Source organism: Copidosoma floridanum, unplaced genomic scaffold, assembly GCF_036245765.1.
Source record: "Copidosoma floridanum isolate Cflo_tuat_1 unplaced genomic scaffold, Cflo_Japanese_pri ptg000021l, whole genome shotgun sequence".
NCBI classification, from domain to species: Eukaryota; Metazoa; Arthropoda; class Insecta; order Hymenoptera; family Encyrtidae; genus Copidosoma; species Copidosoma floridanum.
Window position 1 is genome coordinate 22,672,559 of NW_028321898.1, and position 20,915 is coordinate 22,693,473.

The following is a 20,915-nucleotide window of genomic DNA, read 5'->3' on the forward strand; positions in this document are numbered from 1 at the left end:
ATTCAGGATTAGAGCCATTTAGTCAATTACAAACCAGCCGCAACTCATGATGAAGCTATAAAATGAAAAAATAACAATACATGTGTTTTAGGCGGCAAGTTAACAATCTATTTTCTACCAAAAAATCGACCTCCTATGTGTTTGTACTTTTGAAGATAAATTTTCAAGCATGAGATAGATTGTTAACTTGCCGCCAAAAACACATATATCAGTATTTTTTTATTCTATAGCTTCATCAAGAGTTGCGGCTGGTTTATTATTGACTAAATGGCTCTAATCCTGAATGCTCTGATTGAGAATTTTAGGAGCCACTTTTGGCCAAAAAATAAAGACCGCTAGATGGCGCTGATCCAAATAATTATTACTTCTTATATTAGAGCCATTTAATCAATTATAAACCAGCCGCAATGAATCTTATAGATAGATAATAAAAAGATAACATTTTTTGTGCTACTTGCGGCAAGTTTACAATATATCTTTTACCTGTAAATGGACCCTGAAAAGTATAAATATTCCACTTATCTTATACGGCTTATAAAATCTACCATATTTACAAAATTAAAATACTTTAGACCTTTTATTATTAATTCACGGAAGCACAGCCCTTTAACTTTCTAGTTTAAATAAACAGCTAACTTATATAATATGTACATACCAAGATTTGTGTTACAGAAATCTTGAACAATGATTAAATAGATACGTAAAGTAATAAGTCCAAAAGAGACAACTAAAGAAAAAAAGTTTAAAAAAGAAGTTCAGTTACACAGGAAGAGTCTCCTAAAAATGGAGCATTGGATCTCACTTAATTTGAATTGCTTTACAATTTATCTTTTACCTAAAAATCGACCTCCAAAACTATCAATATTCTACTTATCTTATATGGCTCATAAAATCGACAATATTTATAAAATTACAATACTCTTGACCTTTTACCATTAACTAATGAAAGAACAGCCCTTCAACTTTGGAATTCCAATAAACAGTTAACTTATATAATATGTACATAACAAAATTTGTGTTACAGAAATCGTAAATCACGATCAAATATACACGTAAATTAATCAGTCGAAAAGAGACAACTGAAGAAAAAAGGTCTTAAAAAGAAGCAGCCACACGAAGAGTCTCCTAGGAATGGAGCATCGGATCTCACTAATTGAAAAATACATTTATTACAGAGATGTAAATTTTAAGTGTTATAAGTAAACAAAGAACCCAACCTTCTCTGATCAAGTGAGATCCAATGCTCCATTCTTGTATGAGACTTTTCGTGTGACTGTGCTTCTTTTTCAGGCCTTTTTTCTTCGGTTGTCTCTTTAATGGACTGATTAATTTGTGCTTACATGAGTTAATCGTAAAAGGTCAAGAGTATTGTAATTTTGTAAATATTGTCGATTTTATGAGCCATATAAGATATGTAGAATATTGATGTAGAAACTTGCCGCAAAGAGCATAAAAAATGTTAACTATTTATCGTCTATTTATAAGATCATTTGCGGCTGGTTTATAACTAATAAAGTGACTTTACTGTAAGTACCAATAATTATTTTAAATCAGCGCCATCTAGCGGTCTCAATTTTTTGGCTAAAAGTGGCTCCCAAAATTCTCAATCAGAGCATTCAGGATTAGAGCCATTCAGTCAATTATAAACCAGCCGCAACTCATGATAAAGCTATAAAACAAAAAAATAACGATACATGTGTTTTTGGCGGCAAGATAACAATCTATTTTCTACCAAAAAATTGACCTCCTATGTGTTTATACTTTTTAAGATGAATTTTTAAGTAAAAAATAGATTGTTATCTTGCCGCCAAAAACACACGTACTATTATTTTTTTATTTTATAGCTTCGTCATAAGTTGCGGCTGGTTTATTATTGACTAAATGGCTCCAATCCTGAATGCTCTGATTGAGAATTTTAGGAGCCACTTTTGGCCAAAAAATAAAGACCGCTAGATGGCGCTGATCCGAATAACTATTGCTATTTACAGCAAAGTCATTTTGATAATTACAAACCAGCCGCAAGTACTCTTACAGATAAAAAATAAAAAGTTGACAGTGATTATGTTATTTGCGGCAAGTGTACAATTTATCTTTAACCCGAGAATCGATCTCCAAAAGTATAGGTATTCTACTTAAGTATATTATGGTTTAATAAAATTATAAAATCGACCATATACTTATGACACTACTATACTACAAAGTAGTGATTTTTATATATAATTACTACACATGCAGATGTCGCGGGCTTCCGTAGATAAGGCTACATTCTGCAGTAACAACAAAAGTGCGTCGATCACGTCGTCTGCTATGCCAGAGTGTGGTCGTGTGAGTTTCGTGACTCGTGGTGAGATACTGAGATGTGAGAAAGAGAGAGGAACAACGAGGGGTCAGGGGGAGAGAGTGTGCATCTCAGTTTTCAGGGGAGAATAGCAAAATTGGGAAAGTTGGGAGTTTCTTTTTATGTTAGCTATTTCAGAACAAAACGTGGTACCTAATAGACAGTGGACGCATGTATTTTGAAATATAACAAAAGTAAGCATATGACCGTGAGTCAGCTTATGTTATTCTTCACTTCAACGTGGTGAAAACGCAATTGGATTCACATTCACATTACAAGAAAGGCGACTATAGGCCAGGGAAGAGGGAAGTGAAAGAATAAATAGTAAAACACAATTGTGCATATATATATACACATATGTGTGTGTGTGTGAGAGCAAATGTGGATAAAAAGGGATTGTAATTTGTAATTAGTGTTGTTCTTGCTGCTGTGAAAGGTAATTTTATTTATTCAAGACGCTAGACCCCAACAATGGGAGTACCAGCATTCTTTCGCTGGCTTAGCCGGAAGTATCCGTCGGTCATCATTGACTGCATCGAGCAAAAGGTACGTAATCAACAACTGATACCAAACATTCTGTTTGTCAATAATTAATTAATTACTTTTTTATTATCATTCCTCTATAATCGTGCTATTGTATCTCAGCCAACAAATGTTGATGGAGTTGAGGTACCAGTTGACATCTTGCAAGCCAATCCAAATGGGGTGGAATTTGACAATTTGTACCTCGATATGAATGGCATTATACATCCCTGCACACATCCAGAAGACAAGTACGTGTCTTTTTTAATAACTTGGGTGTTTTCTTTTGTACCTACTTACTTGTAAATTTCATGTTTCATAGGCCAGCTCCAAAAGATGAAGATGAGATGATGTTGGCAATTTTCGAATGTATTGACAGATTAATGAAAATCGTTAGACCTAGAAAATTATTGTACATGGCCATCGATGGTGTTGTGAGTAAACATATCAGAACGATTTAACCCTTAGAACTATCATTACTACCTCATTGGTGTCTTGTAAACCCTAAAGTGAACGTGTCATAAACTACCTGCAGATATGATTTTACTTTTCTTAAAATATAGAAACTTATTAAATATCCAAAAACCATAAGCTGACTATTTTTTTGTAGGCTCCAAGAGCAAAGATGAATCAACAAAGATCTCGACGATTTAGGGCTTCAAAGGAAAGCGTTGAAAAGCAGGTCGAAGTTTCTCGAATAAGGTCGGAATTAGCGACCAAAGGTGTCTTTTTACCTCCTGAAAAACCAAAAGAATCGCACTTTGACAGTAATTGCATCACACCTGTAAGTTAACTAATTTCAAAGTATTGAAAAAAAGTCTGTCTTAACTGTTTTGAATCGACTTATTTTAATTCTACAGGGCACGCCTTTTATGGCCAGATTATCGAGTTGCTTACATTATTATGTCCACGAAAGATTAAATAGTAATCCCGGTTGGAAGAATATTAAAGTTATTCTCAGTGACGCCAATGTTCCTGGAGAAGGAGAACACAAAATCATGGACTTTATCAGACGTCAAAGAGGTACAAAACTTCCTGCAGTATACTTACATTAATTCTGGAGATCTTGCTTTAACACTTTTCTCAATAATTTTGTTTACAGCCCAACCAGATCACGATCCCAATACTCACCACGTTTTGTGTGGAGCTGATGCGGATTTGATTATGTTAGGACTGGCAACTCATGAGCCTAACTTTACCATTATTCGTGAAGAATTCAAACCAAACAAACCCAAGCCTTGTGATATTTGCGGCCAGTTAGGTCATGAAATGCAGGACTGCCTTGGGGCAGAACCAAATCAACCACAGGAAGAGAAAGTGTTTTCAGCGGAGTGCCAGTTTATTTTTGTTCGCTTGAACGTTCTTCGCGAATATTTAGAGAGAGAACTGCAAATGCCCAATTTGCCTTTCAAGTATGACTTTGAAAGAGCCATAGACGACTGGGTGTTTATGTGTTTCTTCGTAGGAAATGACTTTTTACCTCATTTACCTTCTCTGGAAATTAGAGAAAATGCTATAGACAGGCTCGTTAATCTGTACAAAAAAACTGTTTATAAAACTGGGGTAAGTCATTGATGAAATGTTCCTTTTGCATTGATCCTATTATTGTGAGCGCTTGCGTCACTTTTTTTTACAATTACAGGGATTTTTAACAAACAGCGGGGAGGTCAACCTAGACAGAGTGCAATTAATTTTATCTGATCTTGGTCAAATGGAAGATGAAATATTTAAAAATCGTCAGAAGAACGAATTGGCATTCAAGGCTCGAGAAAAAAATAAGAAAAGGCGCATGGAAGCAATAAGCAATTATAAACCAAACTGGACACCAGTTGGCCAGTTTGCACCTAGTGTAAGTGCCATAAACGTGATATGAAAAGCAATTTATGACTATTAAGATACATAAATCTTTTTCAGCCTCTGGGTATGGGAAAGCAAGTACAGCCTGTTCAAAATGCTCGCTACGAAGCATATCAAATGCGAATGCAGGGTAGAAACTACAACACAAGTGTTGTTGAACGTGCACTCCAAGGCACTAACGCTTCTCTTGCTCTTCAAAAAATGATTGTACCAGAGGTATGTGTAATATCGAAGAAAACGAGCTTTCCTGATAAGTAATTTTACAATTCTTTTTCAGAATCAAAATTTCGGTGGTCAACAACCTGGCCAAAAGCGTAAACACGATGAAATCGAGGAAGAGGAAGACGATCAAGCTCACGACGAAGTGAGACTTTGGGAAGATGGATTTAAAAATCGGTATTACGAATCCAAGTTTGACGTTATGCCCGAAAATATGGCGTTTAGGTGGGTACTGGTCTTTGCTCAGTGATTCTTTAATATATGAGGTTTTAATAAAATAATTTTTTTTCTTTGCAGAAACAACGTTGCTCTTCAGTATGTACGAGGGCTGTGTTGGGTATTGCGTTATTATTATCAAGGCTGTGCTTCGTGGAAGTGGTACTTTCCATACCACTATGCTCCTTTTGCCAGTGATTTCATCAATATAGGTGGTCTTTCCACTGAATTTGAAAAGGGAACTGTTCCAGTAAGTCATACATTTTTTTCAATATTTAACATTGACAATATTTTTAAAATTTTCATTTTAACCAAAGGTCCTCGATAGCCTCAGAAAATCTAAAAATTCAAGTTTTGCTTAATTTATATTTTTCGAAAGATAAAAATCTTTTCTGCTCAATTTTCAGTTCCGACCCTTAGAACAACTGATGGGCGTGTTTCCAGCTGCCAGTTGCAATCACGTACCAGAACCTTGGGGAAAATTAATGAAAGACCCAAGATCACCGATAATCGATTTTTATCCAGAAGACTTTAAAATCGATTTAAATGGAAAAAAATTTGCTTGGCAAGGTGTTGCCCTGTTGCCATTTGTCGAGGAGGAAAGACTTTTTAAAGCGCTAGAACCATTTTACCTTCTTCTAACTGAAGCAGAAAGTTAGTGAAACATTTTTTTCTCTCATGTTCCACAAAACTTTAAAACGATGGTTTACACCAAGTTTAAACATGTTTGTAGAGAAGCGTAACGTGCGAGGGGATGATAGATTGTATATTGGACCCGATCACAAAGATTACAAGTTTTTGAAGGGTCTTTACGCAAACAAAGTTTATTTCAATACTGAAGTAGATGTATGCCTGGACGGTGTGAGAGGAACTGTTTTATTAGCAGAGGATTGCGTCGGCGAAGGTGCCACTCTCCCTTCACCTATAAATACACTGCCTGTCAGAAATAACCAAGTTATTTGGTAAATTTTACGGATTTTTTTTTTTTTTTTTCATGATAAATGATAAATTGCACAAAGTGTATGTAAGTAATAAATACTAAAATAAATTGGTAGCGTGAGGTTCCGGGATCCAAAATATCCAGAGGACTTCCTTTTCCCTGCAAAGAGGCTGAAAGGAGCCGAAGAGCCACCTCGAGTTCTGAAGCCGCAAGATCACGTCCAAAATTCCCATCAAGGTAATCACGGTAATCAAAGAGGCAACAATTGGAAGCCACAAATAGGCTTTGTTCCTTCCAACAAAGTTGGCTCTTTGGGTGACGCAGGCCACCGAATGCTGAAGTAAGTCACGTATATATTTTAGGAACGTTCGTATTAGTTTTTTTTTTTTTTTTTTTAATAATTTATTTTATTAATATATTTAAACAATTCACAGCCATCACATGAACAACCGTCAACCTGGTATATACGGTCATGTACCACCACCCTCTCTATTACAGCAGTCATCCCGAGGTATGATCACAGTTTTAAACGAGAAAAGAAATTTGTCCCAATCATTGAACAAATCCATTATTTTGTTCGATTTTTTGTAGGTGGTGGCTATCAGAGTGGCTACTCTTCATCGGGTAACCAATCGAGGAATCAGTCCAGCAGCAGTGGCTATCAGTCGAACCAGCCTCGACCAGGATCAATACAGTCCGGACCCTGGCTTGGTGGCTATTCTTCACATAATTTTCAGATGCAACAACAGTCACTCCAGCAGCGTGGCTTTTCGCAGCAGCAGCAACAACAACAACGTGGTAATCGGCCGTACCAAAATGCGAATCAGCAAAACAGAAACTTCAACCCAGTGAGTGTTAACTGTTTTTCTTTTTTTCTTATGAGAAATATATATGTAATATTTATCTTGCTTATGACATTTTATAAATTAGAAATTATCATATTGTACAAACTTTTCTTTTATTTCTTCCATTACAGGGTCAGCAGAACAGAAACAATCGATACAACAAACACTAAACCACTCAGGACAATGGTGTCGTATCAAATCAAAGTGTTGCAAATTTTGTTCATACTTCATGCACTCTGTCATCGCAATAATCATTGCAAAGATGTTTGAACCAATGGTGAGAGAAAGATCTACTCTTTTGCTGATGTTGTACTGTACATACATCGATCATTGTAATTATAATTTTTATACATGGTTGACAGGGAAAAATTTGATATTCCTTAGCATTAATCATACAAAATAGTGCGTGCATTTTACAATCAGTGCATTTACTATGAGACATTTTTTTCTAAGGTATTGTAAGCTGCATATGTTTTTTCAGTTAAACTATGATACCACTTGTAATGGTATGAAGAATGCTGTAAAAAATTGTTACGTGTCACCTCATTGTTTGAGTAAAACTTCGTAGGAAAACAAATATCGTTGTATACCTTAGAAAGATTAACAGTAGATGTGATACATTATTCACATGGCTAAAGTTTGTTGCATAGCAAAAAATATTTCATCTTTGTAATTCTTGTTTTTATTTATTTTTTTTTTTTAACCTTTCAATAAAATTTTAATTTTATCTTGGTAATCAATTGCTATTATGTGTATATATAGTTTTATGCACACAATTACATCTGTATTTAATAGCGTACACATATGTACAAAAATTCACGAGTAAATTGTATAAACCATTACGGAATTTTTAATCAATTTAACCATTGTAAGTATGTAATGAAAACTGCAGAGATGAAACATAAGATGTTATATGAAATGTACAGAAGAATATTTGTATGTAATATTATTTGTAGTAACATAGTGCTGTAAGTAAAAGTATTTAGTAAACTCGTAAAAAGTGTAATATTATTATTGCATAATTTGGGAAATACTATTTCTACTGCTGTCAGTATAATGTTTTTGTCAAAAATATCGTACACGATGATTTTTTAACTAAGAAAAAGTTTATAAGTCTGTATAAAATATTTGGGACGATTAATTGGAAATGACATGTTGATAAAAAAATGTAATAAAAAGTTCTATATAAGATAAATCTGTATGTTGCTGTTTATTTTGAGCTAAAGAATACCTCAACATCCTATTCCTAACTCGAAAATTTTCTTAGTAAAAGTCCCACAATTGAAAATCATAAAAACTTGTTTTAATACTAAAAAATCAACTACTTTATCACAAAAACAAAAAAATATTTAAATTTATTAACAGATTAAGTAAAAAATACAATCCATCAAATCTAATGAAAAAACTGGTCATCAATATGCCTATCATACGTATGATTTTCAAAAAAATAAAGCAACTTGCGCATTATCATTCGTGTACAATGAAATTTGATACTAACATTTAAATAATGTCAATTTTAAGACTGTTACGTACACTTGTGATTTTTTTCAAATTTTTCAAGGATACCAATAAATGTACAAAAAAGTAAACTACTGATGAGCTTCCCCTTTTTTCGTGGCACGTACATCTTCTTTTGTCTTCGCAGCATGTAATCCGTGATAGGGTGTACAGGGAGAGGTATAAATAGTATTCCTCAAGGGGTTGTATAATACAGGAAAGTAGTGAAGTCAGCGGTTTTAAAAAAATGCCAATAATCAAGAGCAGATGAGCTGGGGTAAGTACTTAATGAATATACTCTCCCTCTCAGCGATGGTACAGATAATGGGATTCAAGTCACGAGTGTCAGCGTTATATTTCGAGAGAACTTATATATGCTCTCCTCGTTGTATGTATAGTCATCGCAGAAATTCAGGGTGATGGGTTATACAATATCATATTCTTACAGGAGACGAAAAAGTTGTTTGACCAAAAACGCGTTTGTTTTTTTACTTTACGATTATTTAAAAAATTTCGTACAAAATTAAACGTTTGAATTACAAGCAGGAGTTATACTTTAATTAATAATTAAGAAATATTAAAGTTTAGCTATGAGATTGGTGATACAATTTCGTAACTGTTGTTATTAGTCATTTTTTTTTTTTTTTTTTTTTTTTTTTTTCATTTCATCTTGGAAAATGCAAAAAAGACGTACAAAATAAAAAAATAATGATAATTGTTGTGAATTATAATTAATTGAAACTTGTATCTTGTAATACCTATTCTTTTTTATCAATTAATATGGAACTTTATGATAACCAATTAAAATTGTTATTTATATGACAAATTTTTCGTAGAAATAATTTATGTTTGTTATTTAATAAAAAAAAACATAATTGCCTGTATTATTTCGACCATATAATTTGATCATAAAAATGAAACATTAACAAGTTAAAACAAAAGTCGGGACAAGTAATTAATATTAAATACTACCAATGAGGGTACAAAAAATTACAAAAACTATTTAAATTCACTTCAAAAACATGAAACTTAAAACCTACATGAGTCAAGAATATATTTAGAAGAAATTTACTACTAATCAATTGGTCCAGAATTGTTTTTTTACTTCATTTTTTAACCCTCGATTATAATAAAAGATGATCATGTGTTAAACGTATATAAAAATATTTATTTATAATATGCGTTATTTTAAAATAATTTTGAAGGTGATACGTTCAAAGCCTACACAGTTGTTAATTTGATACCCAGTAAAGCCTCGAAATATTACTCGCTCCTAAATTATTCGTTCGTGACAAACAATAAATAAATAATTTTTTAACGACACCAAACTAGCGGCTAACTGGTGAGGCACCACCAATCTACGAAGTGTCAGAGCAAAAAGTGTTAGTCACATAACAAGATTTACTTTAGATTTTATTTGATTATCATATCCAACTTCGTTTCAATATCAATACTTTACCTTTTAATGTAAATTAATAAACTTTCATGCTACAATACATTTTTTCAGCCATTTTTAAACGTTTTTCTTTTTGGGAAACAAAAAAAGAATCGTGTGGATTGGACCATCCTTAAAATAGTGATCTCATATAGTTGTTGCACAGCATATAAACTAAAAAAATTCATAAAAGTCGAAAGCACGATTTTTTGTAAAAAAAAAAAAAAAAAAAAAAAAGAAACTTCCTACCGAAACGAAAGTTCTATTAGAAAGTTTTTAATATTAAAAAATTCATCGAATGAAACTTGTTGGATTAGAATTCGTCGTATGTTTTCTGAGAAAAATCAGGAAATACCGTTAAAAGAGCAGTTTTTAATATTTAACGTATTTCTTCCAATTAATAAGCAAATCACTTAATATTGGGTAAAAAAGTAGCCTTTGTTGAGTAGAAAAAAGTATTTTTTTAAAATGAACAATTAAAAACTATCCAACTTGTAGTATAATTACGAAAAAAACAATACTTTTGTAAATTGGGCTGGGGCAGGACCTACAGGATGTGTTTAGGGCTTAAATTCCTTGTAAGAAAAATTACTAATGTACAACAAATATGAGAAACATTTATTTTTGATTATTGATCTCAAAAAGTCGAAATAAAATTGAGAGATTTTTAGGATTTCGTATTCGCGATATAATTTTGTAGGTTTATAGTACGTATACATTTTTCTGTTTACAGGAAAACATGTAAGTACACAAACAAAATACAGAAGTTATACAGAAACTAGTTGGAAAAAAAGTTGTTTTTTTTTTTTTTTTTTTTTTTCAGCAGTTTACGGTGATTTCATTTTATTAACAGAAATTCAAGCGTAATTACGTTTTAAAATTTTTTATTATACTAGTGCCTTTTTTATTGTACTAGTTACGTTAAGACTATACTTACGTACTTTACCGTCAGCTTAGACATCCAAAGATGCAACTCGAAGTTACAAAGAGAATTTGAGCGTATTTGGATGATAATTACTTGAGTTAATGTTGGTCGATAGACTTGATAATTGATTTATTGATAAGGTACATTTTTCCACACATATCCACAGACCACCTTCATCCTCGACTCATACTAGATGCATATATTAGTCACACCTAAAAAGATTTAATGTGTGCCCAAATGATTATATATCGCTCAGAATGGTTGGTTACAAATATCCGTTGATAACAATAAAAATAGACATTGTATCTATGTATTGGTAATTACTTATACTCGTTATTAATAATAAATAAAAATCGGGTTTTGACACCCGTTCAAAGGCGAGCTTTCAATGTTTACCACAACGAGATGAAGGGCGCTGATGTGTTGGAGAGAGAGAGAAATATATTGTTCCATGATGCATTTCGCTTTGTTTCCGGGGCTGACAGCTCTTCGTGAAACGCATGTCCAAGTTGTTTTTGTCTAGTTAATTGAGCTCCTCGATAAAACGACACGTTGGCTGATCTTTGGACTTGGATTCTGATTCCGCTACATTTTCCATCTGTCACTGCGTATGCAAGTAAGTCAAGCCCATGTTAGTGTTATTGTTTTTCGGAAAAGTTGCACTCCTAACCTTATTTTTTGAGAACTCGCTTGTAAAAATGCTGTTATGAATTGCGAACAACAACACTATTACGTACTCACTTGGTATATGCGTAATAAGAGCGGGAAGCTGCAGGCGAATATCTTTATTTGAACGTTTTTTAAAATTATATTTGGTTTAAAAAAAAACACAATGAAAGTTTATTTAACAAATAACAACACCAGTAGTTCCGTTTGTGATTTCAGATTAATGAAAGATGATCTCTGAAAAAGAGGAAGAGGAAAAAGGTAGTGCTTTTCTTAAAAAAGGAATAATTAAAATGAAAGCAATCAAGAAAGCTGGGACGCCGAAAATTCCTAGGAAAAATTATTCTGTGGATTCTGTTAAACTGGCTTTGCAAGCAGTGGAGAAAGGATGCTCGATGAGAAGAGCAGCGAAAATTCATGGAGTCCCACTTACTTCTATGCACAGGTTTATTCAAAATCCTGAAAAAATCGATTGCAGAACTGGACCCCCCACAGTTTTAACTTCTTCGGAAGAGCAAGATATTGTAAACTGGATGAAACAAAGTGAAAAAGAAACTGGCACTTCTGTAAGTAGACATCAATTGTTGAATTATGTGCAAGAGTATGTTTTAAAATTAGGCAGAGAGACACCTTTTAAAAACGGAAGACCTAGCCAGCATTGGTATGTTGGTTTTTTAAGACGTCATAAAGATGTTAGGTTGAAAACTAGTGTGTTACAAACTCAACAAAATTTTTCATCTTGGTACACTGTGACAAAAAAATATTTAGATAACAAAGATTTATTGGACATTGATGCGTCACAAGTATTCATGTGCGATGAAACACATTTGAAATTGTGTTCTACAACTGATGAATTGTTGATAGAAAATGCTCATGTAGTTTCTGATACAAGCGAAAAAAACTTTTTTACTTCGTTGTTCATGTATAGCGCTAGTGGCTTGAAAGTGCCTCCTATGATCATGTATCCTTATAAAACCAAAGTACCAAAAAAAATAGAAGAAAATATCCCAGGAGGTTGGGGTTTTGGTGTCAATTTGAATGGTTTAGTGGCCAAGGAATCCTTATACGAGTACATTACTAAGGTTTTCCACCCCTGGACTTTAGAGAATGATATTGTATTTCCAGTTGTTGTGTACTTGAATGGATTTTCTTCATATAAGACACCACTTTTGGAGCAATTTTGTGTAGAAAATCACATAGAACTGATCCCAATATCACTTGGTTCAAAATATATAATGAAATCCGAATGCACTGAATTTTTTCACACTCTAAAAAACATATGGAGCCAAACTGTTGTAAAATGGAAAGCCGAAAATAGTCCTAAACATATAAAGAGAGAAGATTTTGCCATGATTCTGAAATATGCCCTAGGTGACATGGATCAAAAAAACTCAATAATTCAAAATTGGTTTAAAAAAACTGGCTTAATGCCGTTTAATCCTGAAGCTGTTAACTTTAATAGTCTCAAAGTAACTAAAAAAGTGTCAGATAAAAATGTGAAGTTAATAAAAGTCGGAAAAATATCAGATGAAGAGCAGTTATTGAAGAGTTTTGAAAAAAAATTATCTACTGAGTTGATGGAGAGTTTTAAAGAATGCGAAGCAGATCAAACATGGACAGGAGACATAAAAATGACCGGATTATTTGAATATTGGCTTCATCTAAAGACTGGAAAAACTTTACGGTTTTAAATTTTTTTTTTTTTTTTACGTGATACTCGATAGTTATTAATACAATTCTGTGTAAATAAATGAATATGCATGACCGTTTTTCAAAGCACCAGTAAACTAAAGAATGTAATATATTATATTGATATGATTTAAAATAGTATCGCGTAATGCAACGGTAATCGTTACCCAAATAAGCGTAATGTACAAATAAACAGAACGGGTAAAAGAATGCCTTTTAGAGCTGAATGATACAGAGAGTTTATAAGCTAAACAACTATAAATAAATACTGTATAAAATAATGTTAATATAACATTTAGATTTTTAATTTACTTTACCAGTTGAATAACATAAAAAACTTTCTAGTTTTTTGAAAGAGAAAAAATACACAAAACAAAAGTACGTTAAATTTACTTGCAATACTTAAGGAGTCAAAAAACGAAGAAAACAAAAATTAAGAATTCAAAAAACGATAAAAGAAAATGGCATGAAAGTAAAATCAGTAAGCTGATGATTTGTTGATTAGATTATTTATTTAAGTAACATAAATATTAGTGATGTCAAATTTAACCTAATAAATAAATGTGGGTATATATATATTTATTTATTCATTTATTTTTCTAAAAGTTCTGTGTCAGTCATCAATAGGGTATTAATATTAAAATTATTAAGAATATTTTCATTTGGTCTCGCAGCAAAAATCACAGTTTTTCACTTTATGTCTTAAAAATAATTTTCAAGCAAAGAAACGTTGTCTAAAAATTTTCAATAAAAACGTTAAATAAATAAATATTCTAAGTCTTACAGATTTTTTAATCCATTTACTCCATGAATCATGTACGTAATTCATAAATAATTCACACTTTCTTCGACTTGTTTGCTGTAACATTATATCTCTTAAACGAAACTTTTGACATAACGTTTGGCCTTATATTTCATTACGTATGAACTTATTTAAAAAAATGGAAACATGAAAAATCGTGGTCATCACAACTAATGTGAAACAAGATCTTTGTAATCAAAAAGGGAATTCAACTCGTAGAAAACATTGTGCAAATTTTCGAATATCATTTGACTATCAGGTAAAGGTATTTTTTGAACAAAGTTAAAAATTCTGAATACATCCCAATTTAGAACTCTTCGGTTAACAAATTCTTAAACTGACATAATTTACACAAGTGCAACTTGTTATACATGACATGTTATAAATTACGCAAAGTGCACATTTTAAAATAACTTATTCATTACCGTTAATTAATTGGGTATACAAATAAATAACTAACTATAACTTTCACCTTCCGTAAGTTGGTGATATTTATGAAAAATTGCACTCGGAAGACCTATTATGATTCTATTTAATGAAAGTCATTGACCGAAGACTAAAAAATTGTGTATAATTAGGAATTTAAAGTTTTTTTGAACAATATCTTGTTCTATCCAGTTATGTCGGAGAAGCCGCGTGGACCTTGCAGTATTGGTACATCTTTTAGTACCTCGAAAAGTCTTAATTATGGTTCATAGGAAACCCTCACAAAAATAGGGGGGGGCGTGGCGTGTACCTCCTGTAAGTGGCTAAAAGAGTGCCCCAATTGATTGCTTTAAGAGGGCAACATTCTGATTTCAAAACAAATAGTAGTTAGTCGATAAAAATTTCTCCCCTTCCTAACTTTTTTGGTTACGACAAGGAGAAATACGAGAATAAATATGCTTCGATACGGAGAGTACAGTTAGTCGCAGATAAAAAGTCCAAAGCGAAAATCGACATTGGAGAAGCATCAACCAAGTAACTCTTCATTTTTTTAGTTATTTAAAACAAATTTAGTGAACTAAAGTCACCGATCAACTTCACAGCATTAATTTATCACTATCCATTTGTTTAGTGAATTGAACAAAAAATCACTACTACGATTTCCTAAATAAACACTTCGAACCCAAATTTAAATACTTTTTACACGTTTGCTTGCATTTCACATGTTTATGTGGGTAATTTTTTATCACGCGATGAAATAATGTAAAATGAAATCAAATATCGGAGTGACTAATGAATTATTTATTACAACCAAGTTAAAACATAAAAATTCTATAGAAGTGAAATGTGTAAAAAGTGTGACAATCAATCTTATACGCGTGAACCATATTGAGGTAATCCCATTGGATTTGCAGTGAAGTCCAGTAATTTAGTCCAGATTAGAATATCTACGGAAAAACAAGTTTGAATAGTTTTGGACGAATAATTAAGATGCAAGTATTTCTTCTTTTAATTATAACTCAGCAATGTCTTAGTCTTAGCCCGCTGATAATTTTACCTTCTCATTGTTGTAAACAGAATAGTCGAAAATAAGAAATAGTCATTTGAAGGTTCGAACGATCAGTTTGAAGTGCAATTAAAATTTTTTCTTTAACAATCACTGAAAATAATGGGCACTTTGTTTTGATCGAACAATACTTTCAATAATTTTTTCAAGGTAGCAATCTAGCATCAAATAGTTCAAACTTTAATAGATATCTTTTAAGGATACGTACTTGTACGATTGTAATGTAAAATTAATGTTGATAAACGCCATCATCTTATTGGCTTGAAACTTTTTTGGACTAAACTGAACGTTTCATTATTTAATTTAAAATAATAACTAACAATAATTTTTTCTTCGTCAAAAAATTCATGTTACCAGAATAATATCTTTTTTTCATTTTTTTCAAATAGTTTCTTAGCCTCGTAAGAAGTGACACGATAGTCAGTTCCACCAAGGATTTGTACTTGTAGAAAAAAATATTATAACCATCAACAAAAACCAAGAATGAAACAAATTTTATTTATTACTGCTCTGATAGCAGTTGTTAACATTTATCTTGTAAGTAAAAATTTTATTATTTTATACAATTTCAATGTGGAAATAATATTTAATAACATTAAATAACTTATAAGATTTCGACAGTATACAAACTAAAACAAAAAAGTACTATTTTTTAAAGTTATAACCTTTTTATTATTCATGGTAAATAGAATAGTAAATACAATGTTGAACATAAGTTTTCTGCTATCCGTACGATGAAATACCTGAATATTTTTCAAATTTCTTTTATAAATCTTTGATTCACGACTCTAATCGACTATCCAAACATGATTGCTGTTAAAATTGTCACGTTACGTATTATAAAATATAATGTATGATTATATGCAACCATTATTTTTTGCGTTAATTACTTCGATGATATTAAGTTTCATGCTTCGTTTATTAATGCCCTTTTTTCTATACTCAATATAGAATAATACATTTTTTACAAACTTTTTCATTTTATAGATTTCTGGTTCAAAGGATGATGTGAGTAACCTTGAGCTGTTACTGAAAAGACGGTTAAATGAAGTCAAACTTTATCGAAAAATTGTTGTGTCTCGTGCAAACACCGTAAAAAATTTATTAGCCAACTTGATATATCATCTAGATAGTAATTGTTCTAAAGCAGTAACTAAATTAAGATATAATGATATATTTTTTAAATACATCAATGTAAATAGAACGATTTACTTTTTTTCTGAGATGTATGTAAAACATTCGTACTTGCTCCTTTTTAACAGTTACTTTTTTTTTTTTTAGCATTTAATGAACTTAGTATCTTACAACAACAAAAATATAATCGAATGTAAAAAAAAATACAAATTCAAAATAAACGAAATAAGACATAGCATGTATATCAATGTTCTTAAAAAAATTCTAGAAAAACAGGAAATGTATGACAGTAAAGTACACGATTTATATGAGGTGATTATTTTGCTTGTTTTTATTATATATATATATTACTCCCATGACTTACTTTTGATGAAATTTTTAGCGGGAAATTGAAATCTGGGAGACTTTAACCTTAAATTTAGCCACAGAAATGGAATTGTGTCAAAAGAACAAGTACCAAAATAGATGTAATGAAACAAAACAGTTACCAGACAAAGTATTAAGAACAATAGTTGAAATACGCAAAGATTTATCTCCTGAACGATTGTTGGAATCAGAGTCCGGAGCAAAAAAGTGGATTAGTACTGCCATAGCTAATGAAACCGAGAAATATATTGGACAAAGCAGTTTATTATCATCCGTCTCTCGATGCTTGATCAAAATGCACTCAAGTTCAAAGATCTAATTTTTTTAACCAATGCCATTTACTTTTTGTGTCATAAAAAAAAACAATAAATGTGTTTGATCTTATATAGTTTAAAAGGTGTACAAAAAATTTTATGCAGAACTGTATGTCCTATAAGTTTAAAATTATTAATGAAAAATAAAATAAATTTTGAAAATCCTAATTTACAAGAGTAATATTTCCTTAACAAAGAATGTAATATTTTAAATATTTTTTTTTTAGTTTCATACTGAGTTTTCTTTATAGGGTGATGGGTCATTTTGAAGAATTACCCATAAAACCTCTTTGTGTCAACAGTGGTAAAAAAGTCATTATATAATATTTTCTATGATAATTATTTTTTTAACAAAACGTTTTACGCCTTGAAATTATTTTTTTACGAATTGGTTAAGAAAAATAAATGTAGTTATGCGGCATTGTCTGAAGAAACGCAATTACATACTGTAATATAATTATATGCTGTAAGCTTTAATATAATAAAATTTTTTTAGCTAATAGAGTACCTAATTCCTGTAGTACCTTACACAGAGTATTAACTTATGTATGGTCAATAATGATAAAAAACCGGCGAAAAAAAAAAAATGAACCTAATAATTTAAAAATAAAGTTAAAGATGTTTTTCATTAATTTAGTCGAAACCCATTTAGGATGTGGTACTAAAATTCATGAATTTTTCATTAAATAAAACACTTTTGAATCATATGTATTCGTCTAAGATTTCAGCTAGCATTCATCTATTGTTTATTTAAGATAGACTATATAATTAATTAATTCATTTATTCATTTATTTGTATTGTTAACAATAGTTATAATGTTTAAGTGTACAATCTAAGAATTTCTTTATATATTGAGTTGATCAAATTTTATGCAATGCTTCAAGTAAGAAAAAATAAAATTTTATTTTAATTACTGCGGATCCAAAATTAGTATTATCTAGCTTCTGATCTATGTCTAGTGAGCTATGGATTTTAGTTACTTTAAAATAAACTATGCTCATCACTAATTAGATTAATATTTTATTTTATGCGTTAAATTTGTTAAGAACCAAACCATGACGTATTTTATCATAAATTATTTAAGTTATTTATTAATGTGGACTATCAAGTTTTATTACATATTATGTGTACACACACGTATTTTTTCTAATTCCGTTATATTTAAAGTAATAAATATAAACTGGTGTAAAAAATTGAGAATTTTATATAACTATAATAGGTAAACAAATATTTAATCAGCTGATTTTGTTTAAATCTCCAACTAGTACTAAAACTTTCCTGAAAAAATTCTCTAACCACTAATGTGCCTATCTATTAGAAGTAATTGCTTCAATTTTTTTAACGCAAAGCAATGAACATACATTGAAAATTATCAAAAAAAAAAGCTTCGTTGAGAATGGAATGCAGTTCAAAACATGTAGTTTCATCTTTTGGTGATAACAGTACTGTTGTAACAGTAATTATAATATTATTTTGAAACTTAGATTAAGCAAATTTTACTTTGGAATGTGGAAACAGCTATTGTTTCTAATATAAGTCAGTATTGTCGGACAATTTTAAAATATTATCAAACTTATGGAGGGGCAACGGGTACATCTTGTAAATGGTTAAAAGAGTACCCTAATTGCTTGCTTTGGGAGTACAAGTTTCTGATTTGAAAACACGTGATTTGTCGCTTACACGTGTTCCCCTTCCTAATTTTCGTCGTTGCGACAACGAGAAGTGCGAGAATAAATATGCTTCGATACGGAGAGTAGAAATAAAAAAATTAAATTTAAACCTATCTCAGGCGTTACCGGTGATCATTGGAGAAGCAACAACTAAGTAAGTAACTCTTAAATTTTTTTATTTATTTAAAATAAATTTAGTTCAGTAAAGTCACCGATTGACTCACCAGTATTAATTTATTACAATCCAATTATTTAGTGAATGGAATAAAAAATCACTACTATGACTTCCTAGATAAAAATTTTGAATCCAAGTGGGTTTTTTCAACCAACTTTTTGCTTAAACACTTTTTACAAGTTTGCTTGCACTTCACGTGTTTATGTGGGTAATTTTTTATCATGCATTTTTACTCAATTTTTTAACATTGTCACAGTTTGAGTCTGTTGAAATAACTTCTTTATCCTTGAAAATAATATTTAGCATAGAAAACAAAGAACCGTCACTGAAAGCTTGAAAGTCCATTCAAAGTGCAATTACAATTTTTTCTTAATCAAACAAACAAATTCTTATTTTATAAATAAACAACGTCTTAACAATTATCTCTTATTTTAATTGTTTACAATAGCTTCTTAGCCTCATAAGCTGCAAGGATAGTCAAATACTACGAAGAAGTTGCATAGCGTAAAATAATATAGTTTCTAACAAAAAACAAAAATGAGACAAATTCTACTAACTATAGTTTTGATATCAGTTGCAAACAGCGATCGTGTAAGTAAAAAACATATCGTTTTATATAATATATATTAATATTAAATATCATATAAGATAAGTTTACAAATTAAAAGAAAGAATTATTTTTAATTATTTAATAAATGAACGTATAGAATATGTAGGATTTTAAAAATAATTTTGTTGTTGTCAGTAATACGTATATGCGTTCGAATTACTATTACAACTCGCCATTCTGATCATTATTACTGTTAAAAAAATATTAACTACTCTGTTTTTTAAAATATGAATCAAACTTTATTTTTCTATTTAACCTTTCATGGACATTTAAAGTTCTACCACGGCTATTTCTGGTAGTTCTCTATGTAATTTAGTGGTTGTATATATTTTTATAAATCTTATAAACTTTTTGTTTCGTAGATGTCTGCATCAAAGTATGATATGAGTAACCTTAAGGGTCTACTAAAAGAACGATTTGATGAAATTATAGTTTTTCAAAAAACTGCAATGGAACGTGTGAACATGTTCAAAAGTAGATTAGCCGAGTATATGTATCGTGTAGATACATATTATTCTGAAGTAGTTGACAATTTAAGCCACCATCAAAGAGAACTTAAGTATCTCAAGGTAAATAGAACGAATTCCCTTTTTCCCGTGATGGACATGGAAAATTTGTATTTGCTCTCGTTTTTAGGACAGTATTAACTATGCATCTCATATCAAAATAGATCCAACCAAATGTCAAAAATTATTCGATCAACTGCTAAATACGATGAAGCACTTCACGCAAGTCAATGTTCTTCAACAAATTTTTGAAAAACAAAAAACTTATGACAGTAAAGTATATGACTTACATAAGGTAATTGCTTTGCTTATTTTTATTAGTATAATTTTTTTTTTTCATTACTTCCATGATTTACCTTTCGTAAAATTTATAGCTGGAAATTCAAATATGGAAGGCCTTAAAATTGAATTTAGACTCAGAAATGGCATTGTGTGAAAAGAACAACAACAAAAAAAGATGTAATAAAATACTATGGCTACCAAACCGAGTATTAAAAACATTAGTTAAAATAGACAAAGATTTATCTCCTGAACGATTGTTGGAATTAGAGTCCGGATTAAAGGAGTGGATTACTACTGCCATAGCTAATGACATTAAGAAACATATTGAAGACAACGATTTATTATCACCTGTTTTTCTATGCTTAAAAAAACTGTAATCTAGTACAAAAATCTTGATATTATCTTACCAGTACT

The 20,915-nt window shown here is 30.9% G+C and overlaps 2 protein-coding genes across 4 annotated transcripts; both read left to right on the plus strand.

The window, feature by feature from the left end:
- The first annotated feature begins 2,385 nt into the window (after positions 1–2,385).
- On the plus strand, positions 2,386–8,132 carry Rat1 (5'-3' exoribonuclease 2 Rat1). 2 transcript variants are annotated; one of them, XM_089594562.1, is made up of 17 exons: positions 2,386–2,487; positions 2,794–2,884; positions 2,984–3,111; positions 3,183–3,294; positions 3,471–3,644; positions 3,721–3,883; positions 3,963–4,423; positions 4,503–4,709; positions 4,775–4,933; positions 4,995–5,161; positions 5,234–5,402; positions 5,560–5,806; positions 5,886–6,114; positions 6,208–6,432; positions 6,527–6,603; positions 6,684–6,940; positions 7,069–8,132. In XM_089594562.1, exons 2-17 carry the CDS (start codon positions 2,810–2,812, stop codon positions 7,105–7,107), a joined length of 2,889 nt encoding a protein of 962 aa, XP_089450688.1. In that variant the 5' UTR covers positions 2,386–2,487; positions 2,794–2,809; the 3' UTR covers positions 7,108–8,132. The 2 variants fall into 2 exon arrangements, with proteins under 2 accessions (XP_089450688.1, XP_014214697.2); XM_014359211.2 differs by having other exon boundaries at positions 2,386–2,884.
- A 3,148-nt stretch (positions 8,133–11,280) lies between these two features.
- LOC111642872 (uncharacterized) lies at positions 11,281–13,550 on the plus strand. 2 transcript variants are annotated; one of them, XM_089594564.1, is made up of 2 exons: positions 11,281–11,410; positions 11,662–13,550. In XM_089594564.1, the coding sequence occupies exon 2, from the start codon at positions 11,691–11,693 to the stop codon at positions 13,149–13,151; it is 1,461 nt and encodes a 486-aa protein (XP_089450690.1). In that variant the 5' UTR covers positions 11,281–11,410; positions 11,662–11,690; the 3' UTR covers positions 13,152–13,550. The 2 variants fall into 2 exon arrangements, with proteins under 2 accessions (XP_089450690.1, XP_023245212.2); XM_023389444.2 differs by having other exon boundaries at positions 11,680–13,550.
- The last annotated feature ends 7,365 nt before the right edge of the window (positions 13,551–20,915 follow it).